The 14,631-nt window shown below is 49.5% G+C and overlaps 1 protein-coding gene across 1 annotated transcript in view; it reads left to right on the top strand.

Moving 5' to 3' along the window:
- Positions 1 to 14,631, top strand: part of LOC122384168 (phospholipid-transporting ATPase ABCA7-like) — a 31,249-nt gene that overhangs the window by 13,943 nt on the left and 2,675 nt on the right. Inside the window, exons 2-3 of the mRNA XM_043371243.1 lie at positions 5,244 to 5,326; positions 7,097 to 14,086. Of these exons, the coding sequence (XP_043227178.1) occupies positions 7,203 to 14,086 (6,884 nt within the window). The 5' untranslated portion in view covers positions 5,244 to 5,326; positions 7,097 to 7,202. The remainder of the gene's footprint in view (positions 1 to 5,243; positions 5,327 to 7,096; positions 14,087 to 14,631) is intronic.

The following is a 14,631-nucleotide window of genomic DNA, read 5'->3' as shown; positions in this document are numbered from 1 at the left end:
ATATCAAAGCTGACAATGAAGAGAGTGTAATTGAACTGTTAACCCGCGCCGTGCTGGGGGGGAGGGGGAGGGGCGTTTTTTCGCGAATATCTCAAAAACGGCGGAGCGCCATTTTTGGCACACCTATTCATACATATTTTCCCCACATGTTGTGTAAATTTAATTAAGACCCGGGTCGTTGAAGGTCAGGTCACCAGGTCACGTCAAGTGACCTTACCTTAGAAAAAGTTCAAGCGCTCGTTATAGCTACACCGACTGAACGATCCCTTTGAAAGTTTCAGCGATTAATAAGAATAACAACATACATAAAATGGTTCTCGGATTATTGATATCTGTGACCTAAGGTCAGGTCAATTTTGCGACTTCTCCATTATAAGTCAATGGGAGAAAATTAAAATGCGCCTCTTTTGGACGAATGTTCAAAACCCTCTCAAACATCGGTTCACAGGTAAATATGACACACTGTATCGGGAAAATGCACCTGTGACCCCTGTGTGCCTCTGAGGTCATCTCAGGTCATGAACGGTCACCAGCAGTTTTTTGGCTATAACTTCTGATAGAGACGTGCTAGAGCAGTGAAAGCACGTCAGATGTGTTTAGCTCCACGATACGGATAGACTGATATACGTTATGACCCTTTCCGGTCAGGTCATGACCTTGACCTGAGGTCAAATTTTCAAAATGGCCGTTCAATGTCAAAATATAGTTCATTCGATGCAGCTCAACGAGAGAAACACAATGCTGGCAAAAGTAATGTGGCTCTCTTGAGCCAAAAGTTATTACTGAAAAACATTATTCGTGAAAACGGCTGTTTTTAGTTTTTGCCCTCTGGAGGCTATACCTACCGTTGACCTGAGGTCAGGTCTGATTACTACACTCAGAAAGGTCTGTAAAAGGGCCATCAAATGCGTTTTTCCGCGGCGCTGTAGCTCTATTGGTTCCTGAGTTAGGCGCCCTTGGCGGTTTCCAAAATTGTTGAAATGGGCTAAATTTGGCCTTTGATGACCTCTGGTGACCTGACCTTTGACCTAACCTAAAAAATGACTGAAGTGTTTCCGTCATAATTTTCGACGCTCTTTCAATTGCCGCCTACCGCGTGTCGCTCCGTGGCCCAGGAACAGAGTTAGACGGGGGGGGGGCGTGAAAACTGAAAACGCCCTCCCCCATCTGCACGACACGGAAAACATCTGGTCACCAGCACGGCGCGGGTCAAAATATTCCGTATCGAGCCATAGCCCCGGCCAGAACATTGCAAACATTTGAAAAGCGACACTATGCAGTGTGCACCACTAGTTTCTTTATCGGACTTAAATTAAACGTGTCGGACAATTTTGTTGTTCTAGATCACTGATGATCATGTCACTTGTCCAAAATTAGTCCATAAGTGCAAAATTACCATAGAAGTCAACGAACTGAACACTTCAATGAGCAATAAAAAAGAAATGCACATGAGAACTTTACACCCTTAACGCCTTCTTTTGCGTTTTTGGCTTACCAAATGCTAGTTTTTATGGTATGGAAAAATTTCGAGCCTAGGTCACCGTAGGCGAGGTATCCATTCCAGGCCACGCTCATTGACTCACATCAAGAAGAAATTTTTCCGGTAATCTCACCGACTATTGCTTCCTTCGCCCGGGTGGTGGGGTGGGGGCGCTTTTTGGCCAAACCTGCCAGTTTTTTTGCGAATGTAAAGAAAACCGTGGCGTGCAGCGCTGTGAAACTTGATATAGCTTATGAGTCATGATACATCAGTCTCGCATCGTGTGTAAATGTTTTGAGCCCAGATCACATAAGGTCAGGTCACCAGGTCAAGTTAACCCGCGCCCTGGTGGGGGGTGGGGTGGCTATTATTTGCCCCCCCCCCCTCCAGACTTTTCGATATTTCTTCAGAACCGCTGTGCCGATCATCACCAAACTTTCAGTACCCTTTCGGGCATCCATCTTTCACATTATAACAGAGCATTTTACGAAAGGCTATGATAGGTTGGCCGCAAATGACGTCAGAGTGACGTCATGTTCTGCCGTTTTCCGACAAAAAAAGGTTTCGCGGGAAGAGTTGTCAGGCCTATACCTTTGAAGATACAGAAAAACGTTAAGACATAAAATGTGTAAAATTACTAGGGCTTTTAACTGCTATCTCGAAATTCTTAAATTTTTGAATTTTGACCCAAAAATAAAATAAAATTGAATATAATTCAAAAAGTTTTCCGAGTTTCGAAAAAACTGGAATATATGCGATATAATATATAACCGACTTCTATTAACATACTAAATTTTAGATCGATGCCTCTTTTTTGGCCAAGTTACAACGAAAAAAAACTTAAAATTAATAACGTCAAATTTTCAAACTCAATTTTTAGCCATTCTAGACAGCGTAGCGCAAAACAAAGACCACCATTAGGCTCGCTGTGACGAATTGCATCGAATCAATGCCCATTTTATGCAAAAATGTCAACTTTGAAATTTGACCTTTTTTGACCTGACATCGTGATGGTCTTATAACCAGCACCATTGAGTTGAAAATGAAAAACTGGCCAAAAAAATATGCTTCGCAAAGCCCTAGTGAATTTGGGTTTATGTGCTGACCCTTGGTGACCTGAACTGTGACCTGACCTGATATTATTAGTGACCTCCAATAGCAACATATGTACTAGGGAACTGACGCCCAGGCTATTGCATGAAGGACTCGGTGCCAATCATTTGTATATCTCGAAAGTTAGCTGTCGTTGACCTAAGGTCAGGTCAATTTTGTGACCTCTCCATTACCTATAAGTCAACGGGAGAAAATGGAAGGCTCGTCTTTTGGCCGAAAACACCCTCAAACATCGGGAGACAGGTGAACATGACACACTGAACCGGAAAATTGCACCTGTGACCACTTTTATGCCCCAGAGGTCATCTCAGGTCATTAAACGTCTCCAACAGTTTTTTGACAATAACTTTAGATAGAAACATGCTAGAGCGCTGCAAACACCACGAATGTGCTCTGCTCAACAATACAAATCGAATGACATGCAACGTGGCCTTTTCTGTGACCTTGACCTAAGGTCAAATTTTAAAGTTGACCTTTTCAAGTCAACATTCGACGCGTCTCGACGAGGCAAACGCGACGCCGGTAAAATTAGCGTAATACAAGCTTGGAGTCAAAAGTTATTATGCAAAAACCTTGCCCGCAAAACGCCTAATTTTGAGTTTTTGCCTTCTGGAGGCCAAACCGTTGACCTTAGGTCAAATATGAGGTCAATGTCCAGAAAGACTGAATGAGCTATCGAATGCGCTTTTCCGCAGCGCTTTAGCTTTATATGGTTCCCGACTTATGCGCCGATTTGTGAAAAGTTATCAAAATCGGGATCAAAAAGTCGTGAAAATTTTACCTTTGATGACCTCCAGTGACTTCAGCGATGGCCTGATGAAAAAAAAAATACCTTTACGATTCTGAGAGATCTTGTAGCGAACTATCTATATTGCTTTTTAACCCGCGCCCCACTGGGGGGGGCTATTTATAGCCCCCCCCCCTCCCGTTTTTCTGCAATAACTTCCAAACCGCTTGACGAATCGACGCCAAACTTTCAGTACCTTCGGCTGCATCAATTTGACACCTTGTGTCAAAATTTGAACATCGTAGCTACCATAGGTCGGCCGGAAATGACGTCAGAGTGACGTCATGTTCGTCCGATTTCGACGCAAAACATTGAACCACGGCAATCGCTCCCAAGAGCTCAGTTTTTAAGCTAGATCCAATTTCTTTGCATGAAAGGACTCAGAATTGACCGCGCTATCAAACTGCTATCTCGGATTTTCAAAATTTTGAAAATTTCGAAAATTTTATATAATAGTATTCAAAATTTATATTTTTATATTTTTTTCAAAAAGTTTTTGACTTTTCGAAAAAACCGGAATATATGTGACAGAACGCATGATCATGACCAACTCTAGCAAGTTTTAGCTAAATATCTTAAAAAATGGCCAAGGTATACGCATTATTGCAAAAAATTCACAATTATTTATTTTTCAAATCAATTTTTCAGTACGTATTTGGCATCGTACACCAATATAAATGGCACCATCGTGTTCCTGAGCTCAAACTGCATCCAATAGACACCTTTTTTGTTGAAAAATTTCAACTTCAAAATTTGACCTTTTTTGACCTGAAAGTGACCTGACCTAAGCTAATTTCGACTCAAAATGACCTTGAATGACACAGACGACATCAAATTCGAAATCTATGGCCTAAATGGACCATAAAACATGTGTCACGTGACCGACGCATGATATAATATTTTCGTGACCTGTGATGACCTGACCCTGACCTGAAAATCAAAGTACAAGTTTGGTACCCTCAAGGTATCTAGAGCATCTGTTCACGAGTGTGGAAACCAAAAATGAGCCTGATCTGACTTGTAAGACGGCGGCCAGAGCCCAAAATGTGAACAAGCCAAAGTGCTAATAATTTTTACTTTGACCTGACCTGTGACGTCATCGGTGACCTCGAGGTCAATGAAATTAGGTTTCGCTCGACAGTTTTTCCGGGGCTATCAGACGCCGTTTGAATTTTGACGATCGGCCCAGTAGTTTCGGAGTTAGGAGGGGGGGGCTATGAATAGCCCCCCCCCCCCCCCCCCCCCAGTAGGGCGTGTTATACACAGACCCCAGTGGGGCGCGGGTTAACGCGTGTTTCTAGCTTGCTTACTTTCCGAGATAACCTGGTATGGCCAAACCACCCCCCCCCCCCCACCATGGCGAAGCTGGCTGAGAGGCCCACCCGGGCGCGGGTTAAAATGTCAGTGATTGTTATGGGTAGCAGGTTATGTCAAACTCAGGTCTCGTATTTCTATCTCGGCTTCAGGTCAATTTTGCTATTTTTCATCGTGCCTCGTTGTGGAAATGAAATAGGGCCTTTCTCGCACCAATTTGCTGTATCGAACTACCTATTGTATCAATAAATAGGAGCAATCCACGCATACCGTGACTCTGATGCCTTGGCTGGCGTTGTTACTAGGCTGCAGAGTTCGAGCCAGTTGGCATGCACGCAGGTACGGAAGTCAACCAGATACACTTCAGATTCACTCGTCCGCATCCACAGAAACCAAATCATCCTTACGTTCTCACGTACCCAGATATCGTAACAAGAACCCGGTTCCGTGTTCCCGGGTGACCTTTACTCTCATGACCATGAACGGTCCAGCAGGCCCATTGAGACTGCGGTTCCGTGACAGACCGCCGTCGCCCGCTGCTGCCGGCAGGGGGCCCTCCGCCGCCGGCGGGCCAGTGCTCGCGACGCGCGGCCACAGCCGCAGCGCACGCCTCCTCATGTGGACTCACACAGGTTAGTAACTACTGCTTGGATTTTTTCTCTTGCAGGCGGGTCCGTCGTTAAAGTGATTGGTTAGATGCCACGCGTTCTCAACCTGATGAATTTCTTGGGTGTATTTTTAAATTTAGAGCTATATTGTACGCTTTTTGTGCCTGTTGCAGCTCAATCGGTTTACAAGGTAGTGGTGAATTCGTCAAGGAACGTCTAAATTGGGAATTTGACTTGGTGACATAACCTTTGACCTGATCTAAAAATTGCGTGCCTTGGCTCCAGCACCGCCTAAAAAAGTTTTTTTCGCAGATCAATCGGCACCTCAAACAGTCTAATATCATCGAGCTATGATGAAATAAAGAAAATACGTAACAATAATTATTTACGAGGTCCTTTGTGCTTCAATCTTTGCGTTAGTAGGTATATTCAATATAAACGGTTTCTACCGCCCTATGAATTTACTTACCATGCCGAGAAAGTGCATTCCAGAAGTGTCAGAGCGTATGCACGTAGAATCATTACGGACGACCGCGAAATGAATCGGCCCAGCTCCGTATACCGACGGGTAAATGCAGCATGAGCGGCCCAGATGTTAAACCCCTCGGTAAATGGTGTTGAAAATTTAACTCTATTTTAACTATATTTTTTATTTAACTATATAGCACCGCGGCGGCACATGCGATCGTGAGGTAGTCCTATCGTAGCACATCGATTGGCTGGAGAGACAAGCTTTCTGAAGCTTACTAATAGAGAGGGCGTGTTGATGCTTTTCCTTCTAAATAGGGTCCTGGGCCGCATAGCGGTAATGAACAAGGGACGTTTGTAAAAGAATAAGAAATTAAATCTTTGTTGAACCATTGGACTATCCTTTTAGGGGGAGTGGGGATATCATGGTTACGTTGCAGACGGGATGACCGTTTCTCATACAAACTCAACTCATGCCTTTGGCCATGAGCTAGGTGCAAGTATTATCACCATTCATTTGGATGGTGATTCTCATGACAGAATCTCCCCTGGATAGAAACTCAAGGACGATTCAATCCACGCCTACTGGCTCGAGTACGAACGAAGATTAAATAAGTGTCCCTCCGTCGTTGGCGAGAGCGCCGCGTCGCAGCCGCAGAATAACCGGGTCTTGCATCCCCAAAACAAATTCGTGTCCGTTTTAACCAGAGCAGGCATGTCGTGTCTAGCTAGCAGTTGAGGGGGATGCTTGTCGTTGGTGGGGGATTCATATAAGTAAGTAGACATATTTTTGATTCCAACGCAAGCACGTATCGACTTAAGTTACAGCTTGATTTCTCAATTCGTTTTAATGTTGTATTATTTTTCGAGCAAAACTCGTCACCTTACTTTCTCATTAGTACTTCTCAGTTCTCATTTGTAAGCGATGGTTCAGTAAAAGGTCAATAAAAAAATCCTTGAAATTTATAAGTACCTAAGTTGTCTTTCAATGAACGTTGAAATAGTTGTATTTTTTCCCTCCGAATGCAAGCAATCCTCCGCCGTGTTGCATGACTGCACTGACTAGAAAAGGGAGTGGCCATTGATAGAGCACGCGTGCTTTTACGCATAATTGACCATATGACGACGAAATGTGGAGGTTTTGTTCTATTGCGCCATTGTGGATCTATGAATCCTGTGATTACAATTTTATCTCATAACAGCCCTTTTCTCGTCTTTTTGCCCTCTGTACGTTTTGAAATAGCCTTTTTTAATAAATTCCTCAAAATACGTAAACATTGTTACGCTTCTCAGAACTGTCAATTAACGCGATGCTGTCTTCAACAGGTGCGATTGCCGGCGCTGGTCATCACGTCTAAAATCAAGACAATGCTCCCACAACTCTAGAACGCCGTGACGCTCATCTTCAGCCAACACATTCGGCATCGCCACCATGGGTCTGGTCCTTCAGCTGAAACTGCTTTTATGGAAAAATTTCACTCTTCGTCGGCGCCAAAAGGTGCGCATGGTGATCGAACTCCTCTGGCCGATGTTTCTATTTCTGATCCTGATGTGGGTACGCAGCCGAGGTCTCAAGTTTAACATGCACGAATGTCACTTCGAACCGAAGCCGATGCCATCAGCGGGTCCAGTGCAGTTTCTTCGTGGTTTTGTTTGCACATTCAACAACACATGCCACGAGCGCGTGCCTCCCGAAACGTCAGCGATCTACAAAGAGGCCTTGCTGACACGACTGCTGGATGACGTGGGTGCTGTACTCGAGCTCCGCGTCAACCGGTCGACAGCGCGCAGCGTGCGTCACTTTGCCACCGACCTAGCCTCGCTACGGGAGCTAGGCTTGCGGCTGTGGGCCGGTCAAGCAGAGCTGCGCGGCTCCATCAGCCTCGGCGATGTTATCACCAACAAGACTGCGTACCACGCCTTACTGAAGGAGTTCGGCATCGGAAATGGCCGCTGGGCACGCACACAGCTCCTAGCAGCGTCCGTACCTCTTACACAGCTGCCAGAAATCGTGAATCGCCTCGGTCTTTTGTTGGCGCTGCCAGGAGCGGACGGACTTCTTTGCGACTCCGGCTTTTTCTCCGACCTTCTGCGGTCCCCGGCTGAGGCCACCACTTCGGCGATGGTGCGGGAGATCTGTGCGCTGCCCGTGGCCGATCAGCAGGCTCTGCTCGGTCGGCTGATTGCGCTGGTCGAACGGCGTAGGGTGCTGCGTCTGCTGGGCCGCGTAGTGCGTCAGTCCGGCGGCGGCGCACTGCGGCCCGATGACTGGCTAGCCGTGCTCAGACTCGGTCGCCAGGTGTCTGAAGATCTGCGGGAACTGGACACGTTCTCCCGGCTCTTGGAACACGTCTCTGAACTGACGGAAGCCGTCAACCTGGACGAGCCAGAGAGCACGCTGAACGTTACCGGCGAGCCGATGAACATCAGCCAGCCGATGCTGCTTGCGATGAGGTTCCAGGGCGCTGTGTGTGGCGTGGACTACGCCCGCATGGCCATGCCCAGTGGCAGACAACGACGCCTGGCACCCATCAACGCTATCAAAGACAAGATGGACGAGATGCCGGAACAGGAGTTCTCAAATGACACATCCATTTCGGATGAATGTAACGAGCTCTTCCACAGTTTGGACAGCAACTGGATGACAAAGTTCTTCTGGCGGACAGTGAAGCCATTTGTACGAGGTAAAATTCTTTTCGCCCCAGATACACCTGTGACAAAGCGTGTCATGACGCGCGTGAATGCTACGTTTGAGCCCGTGCGACAAACACTGAAGTTCATGGAGGAGTGGCCGGATCGCTCGTGGTGGTACAGACAGCGTGTGTTATCCATAGTGCGGCGACTGGACAGTTTTCAGGCGGTGTGGCGTCAGGCGGAGACCTGGGGCGCCTTCCAATCCTTGCCTCTGTTACCTGTGCCCGCCAATAACAAAACTTTGAACTCCCTGACAAAGCGCTTATCGCTCCTGATTGGTCCTGGATCCGAGGAGCGCTGGTCACAGCTGTTTGACACAGCAGATGAAGTGGCAGTGAACGCCAGCGTCTACTTGGCTTGCTTTGAGCTGAACAAGCTCGAAGGTTTGTCGGACGAGCACGCTTTGGTGAGACGAAGCAGTAACCTGACAGCGGAGAACATGCTCTGGGCCGGCGTCGTGTTCATGGACGTAGAGCCAGGCGCAGAAACAATGCCCACCTACGTGCGATATAAAATACGCGTCGACGGCGATCGTGTTGATTCAACGAAGCATATCATGGACAGAATGACACGAATGGGGCCTAGACAGTGGCCCTACCAAGATCTGAAGTACATCACCTATGGTTTTGCATACATGCAGGATATTTTAGAGCACAGTATTATTGAAGAATTGACAGGCGAAGAGGTGAAAACTGGAGTGTACCTTCATCAGATGCCGTACCCATGCTTCATCGATGATCAATTTGTGCTTGCAATCTCAAGAACGTTCCCATTGTTCATGGTGCTAGCTTGGGTCTACACGTCAGCTATGATTGTCAAGTCTATTGTGTACGAGAAGGAGCAGCGACTGAAAGAGGTGATGCGAATCCTTGGACTGAGTAACGGAGTGCACTGGCTGGGATGGTTCCTGACCAGTTTCTCCTCAATGGTTGTCAGCGACGTGCTGCTTACCATCGTCCTCGTGTACGGAAAAGTGCTGGAAAATTCGGACCCATTCATAGTCTTCCTGTTCTTACTGTGCTTCACCATGGCCACCATCACGTTAAGCTTTTTGCTGTCTACTCTGTTTTCCAAAGCAAACCTGGCAGCAGCGGCTGGTGGAATTCTCTACTTCATCTCCTATCTGCCATATCCATTCCTCATCATTTGGGACGAGCACCTTGATTACCTGCATAAGCTGTTGGGAAGCTTACTGTCTAACGTCGCGTTCGGTTTCGGATGTTCCTACTTTGCACACTACGAAGAGCGTGGTGTCGGCATCCAGTGGTCGACCATCGACAAGAGTCCGATTGTGGGAGACGAGTTCAGCCTCTTGCAGAGCATGTTCGTGCTTCTGCTCGACAGTTTTCTGTACGGCCTGCTTACCTGGTACATCGAAGCAGTTTTCCCAGGCCAGTTTGGCATACCACGGCCGTGGTTCTTCCCATTCATGCGTTCCTACTGGTGTGGTGTGGAGCCTCATACAATACCCGATAAAGAAGCCGTGCCACTGACGGACAGCATGGGAAATGACAAGTTTGAAGCGGAACCGACGAACCTGCCTCTCGGCGTAGCCGTTCAGCATCTTCGCAAAGTATACGCAAACGGGAAAGTGGCAGTTGAAGACATGTCCCTAAACTTCTACGAAGGTCAGATCACATCGTTCCTTGGTCATAACGGCGCTGGAAAAACGACCACCATCTCGATACTGATTGGTCTCTTTCCACCGACAAAGGGCACTGCCAAAATATACAACTTCGACATACGCACGGAGATGGACCAGATTCGTCAAAGTCTTGGCATCTGTCCCCAGCACAATACCCTATTCGATGAACTAACTGTCGCTGAGCACATCTGGTTCTACGCACGCCTCAAGGGTCGTCTACCGGCTGAAGTCGACGAAGAGAGCGATCGTATGATTGAAGATCTTGGCCTACCGCACAAGCGAGACGAGCTGTCCAAAAACCTCTCAGGTGGTATGCAGAGGAAGCTGTCCATCGCGGTCGCCTTCGTGGGTGGCTCGCGCACGGTCATCCTAGACGAGCCCACATCAGGGGTGGATCCGTACTCCCGTCGGTCAATCTGGGAGCTACTCATGAAGTACAAATCGGGCCGCACCATCATCCTCACCACTCACTTCATGGACGAGGCAGACATTCTCGGTGACAGGATCGCCATCATTGCACAAGGCCAACTACAGTGCTGTGGCTCGAGCCTCTTCCTCAAGAGCAACTTCGGCTCGGGCTACTACCTCACTCTGGCACGGTTCCAGGAAAGTCAGGTGACGCTCCGTATCAGCTCGGACACTGAGGTCCCGGATGGGCCCGGTGAACCCGCCGGCGATCCGTCACGGAGTGTTGAAACCATGCAGACCACATCTGCTGATCGTAACCGGCGTGCGAGCGGTCCTGACCAGGAACAGGTCACTCGCTTCATTCAGGAGTATGTTCGGCGCGCATATCTGTTGGAAAATTTCGGCACAGAGCTGACATACGTTCTTCCTAACGACCAGCGCCTTGCCGAGCGGCTGGAGCGCCTCCTTGAAGCGCTCGACGACAACTTGACTCGCCTCGGCATCACCAGCTACGGTTTGTCAGACACCTCTCTGGAGGAGATCTTCCTGAGGCTGGCCGACGACGGGAGCCGACTGAGTGAGCGTGTGCTCAGCCAGCAGATCAGCAGCATCACTGACGGCGGGAAGTACCCCACGCGCCTACGGACTGGTGATCTCCGACGTCACTCGCTGTCACTGCTCAACACGCCGGCTGGTTCACAAGAGCAGGGCGTTGACACGCGTCGTCACTCCGGCTCTTTTGCGGCACAGACAACCGCCAACTTCTCCGACGATGAAGCGCCCACGCCAGTTACACCTCCCAAAGTGAGCCCAGCGCCACCACGAAGCGCGGTTGCCGCCAAGCTGGCTTCGAGGGGCGCGGGTTATGCCACCCCGCTGTGGGCTCGCCACGTGTGTGCTCTTCACGTCAAACGATTCAATCACTGTCGGCGCAACGTCAAGGGTCTCTTCTGCGAGATCATCTTGCCAGCGTTCTTCGTGTGCTTGTCGATGCTCTTCACTCTGATCCTGCCTCCCCTGGAAGAGGAGCCGCCTCTGGAACTCTCTCCGTGGGTTTATGAGCCACCGTTCTATGTCTTCTTTGCAAACGATCACATCGAGTCATCTCTGGCGCGACGATATGAAGATGAGCTGATCGGCTTTCCGGGCATCGGAACGAAATGTGTTAGAGAGAACGCGACATGCGGCAATCCGCCAGCTCGTACGCAATTCTATGCAGCAATAGGAAAACCGGTGCGAACTGCTGAGTGCTCATGCGCCACTGGAAGTATGGAGTGCCCGTCAGGTGCCACCGGGCCGGCACCGGCGCAGGCACCCGGGGCGGGAGGCGAGCTGCTATTGAACGTCACAGATCGCAATGTCAGTGATTGGCTGGTGAAGTCGCGACCCGAGTTCTACAAGACCCGCTGGGGTGGATTCACGTTCGGGTACAACAACCCGTTCGCAACAGCAAACTTCAGCAGGTATCGAGCAGCAGTGCGAAGGATCGGAGAGGCATTGCTGGGTGTTGGAAGAGATGCACTACTCAATGTCACCGATGACCAGCTTAGAAACCAGACATACTATATATCACTGAATGATACAGATGGGCAAACAGATAACTTCACCTATGTGCCGTTTGGTCTAGCAGATGATGCTTTCGACAAACTGGAGGACTTTGCCAAAAATTCTGAGATTCTGGACAACGTGAAGATATGGTACAACAACAAGGGCTGGGCCTCATCCGTTGCTTATATGAACGCATTCAACAACATGTTATTGCGGTCTCGCTTCAACTCGTCAGTGAAACGCTGGTATGGCATCGAGGCCATCAACCACCCGCTGAACTTCACTCGCGGACAGCTACGTCGTGAACTCAGCAAACAGTCCGGAATCAGCCTCCTACATGCCATCTGCGTCATCTTCGCGCTGAGCTTCGTGCCAGCATCGTTCACGTTGTTCCTGATCGAAGAACGTCAGTGCAAGGCAAAACACTTACAGTTCGTGTCTGGCGTACGGCCAATAGTCTACTGGGTGGCCGAGTACATGTGGGACATGTTCAACTACTTAATATCGGCAGGGCTGTGTGTCGCGATCTTCCTGGCCTTCGGTGAAGAGGCGTACGTTTCTGAGAGAAACCTGCCAGGGCTCTTGCTGCTGCTGGTGCTGTATGGCTGGTCAAGCATTCCGCTCATGTATCCCGCCAGCTTCATTTTCACTGTGCCTGCGTCAGCGTTCGTCACCCTGGCCTGTGCCAACCTCTTCATCGGGATAGTCACCACGATTGCCACGTTTGTGCTGGAAATACTGAACGACGAACAACTGCAAATGATTGCAGAGATATTGAAGAAGGTGTTCCTGGTGTTCCCACACTACTGTCTTGGCCGCGGTCTGATGGACATGGCCGCTAACCAACTGAGAGCAGACACGCTAGCAGAATTTGGATTTTCTGCGAAACGTGATCTATTTGAGTGGACGTTCTTGGGTCGGAATTTGTTTTGCATGTTGATCCAGGGCGTGCTAGCCTTCCTGCTAACTATGCTGATCGAATACCGTCCTGGCTGCCGACGCCGACAGCTCATGCCCATGGCGCCGATTTCAACAGACGACATGGACGTTGATGTGCAGAGAGAGCGACAACGTGTGCTCAGCGGACGTGCCGACAAGGACATACTGCGCGTGTTTAACCTGACCAAGGTCTACAAGAAGGGACGACTTCCAGCCGTCAACCACCTCTGTCTGGGTGTGCGACGCGGCGAGTGCTTCGGTCTCTTGGGCGTCAACGGTGCCGGCAAGACGTCCACTTTCAAAATGCTGACTGGTGACACGACAATCAGCTACGGTGATGCCTTCATCTGCGGCCGCAGCGTCATCGACGACCCGGTGCGTGTGCGTCAGCAGATCGGCTACTGTCCGCAGTTTGACGCGCTCGACTCGCTCCTCACGGGCCGCGAGCACATCGAGTTTTACGCCCGACTGCGCGGAGTGCCTGCGGACTGCCTGGCACACGTGGTGGAGACCAATATCCGCCGGCTGGGTCTGTCGCCGCACGCTGACCGCACTGCCGGGAGTTACTCGGGCGGCAACAAGCGCAAGCTGTCGACGGCCATTGCGCTGATCGGCGACCCGCCGCTGGTGTTCCTGGACGAGCCGACCAGCGGCATGGACCCGGCGGCGCGCCGCCTGCTCTGGACCTGCGTCTCGGACATGGTGCGCCAGGGCTGCTCGGTGGTGCTCACCTCACACAGCATGGAGGAGTGCGAGGCGCTCTGCACCCGACTGGCCATCATGGTCAACGGCCAGTTCAAGTGTCTGGGCAGCCTGCAGCACCTGAAGAGCCGGTTCGGTGACGGGTACACGGTGACGCTGCGCGCGCACCCGGGTCAGCTGGCGGCCGTGGAGCGCCGTCTCCAGGAGAGTCTGCCGCAGGGCGAGGTGCGCGAGAAACACCACTCGCAGGTCTCCTACCAGCTGCCGTCCGTGGACCTGCGGCTGGCCGGCGTGTTCCAGCTGCTCGAGGGACTGAGGGCCGAGCGACTCGTCGAGGACTACTCCCTCAACCAGACCACCCTCGACGAGGTGTTTGTCAGGTAAGTGTTCGATGACCTTTGTGTCGGTCGTATTTTTCAGAATCTAATTCAGTGGACTGAGAATTCGGTTTAGCTCGGTAATGTCATTGTTCCTTAGCTGAGAGATGATAAGTTTAGACAATGCATAAACTTAACTATAAAGGTTTTAAATATCTTATTAATGATCTGTACTTTTCGTAGCAGATGGCATTTTCTACTCTGAAGTTCATCTTTCGACTTGGTTTATTGCTTGTTAGCTAATGATTAAGTAATTGACTTAGGTAATTGCAATGCCCCGGGTTTGACATTTTTCTATTCACAGCTGAAAATGTCAATTTTACAGTCTTATATGCTTTTCGTTTTTGCCGAGTGCAGTACACATTTTTCGGTTACGAGTGCTGTGCGCTATTTACCCGGTCTGAGTTGCTGTGTGTCAGTGCTATCACGTCATATGTCTGGTCTGAGTCGTATGTGCTGAATGACGTGTGTTTGTGCTGAGTGCCAAGTGTCTGAGCTAAGTACCGTTTGTATTTACTCAGTTCCGTATCTCTCTGCTAACTGCCCTG

The sequence above is a fragment of the Amphibalanus amphitrite genome, unplaced genomic scaffold (genome assembly GCF_019059575.1).
Source record: "Amphibalanus amphitrite isolate SeventyFive unplaced genomic scaffold, NRLGWU_Aamphi_draft 000183F_arrow, whole genome shotgun sequence".
In the NCBI taxonomy this organism is placed as follows: Eukaryota; Metazoa; Arthropoda; class Thecostraca; order Balanomorpha; family Balanidae; genus Amphibalanus; species Amphibalanus amphitrite.
Note: the sequence above shows the minus strand (reverse complement) of the source record. Positions and strands in the feature narration are given on the sequence as shown.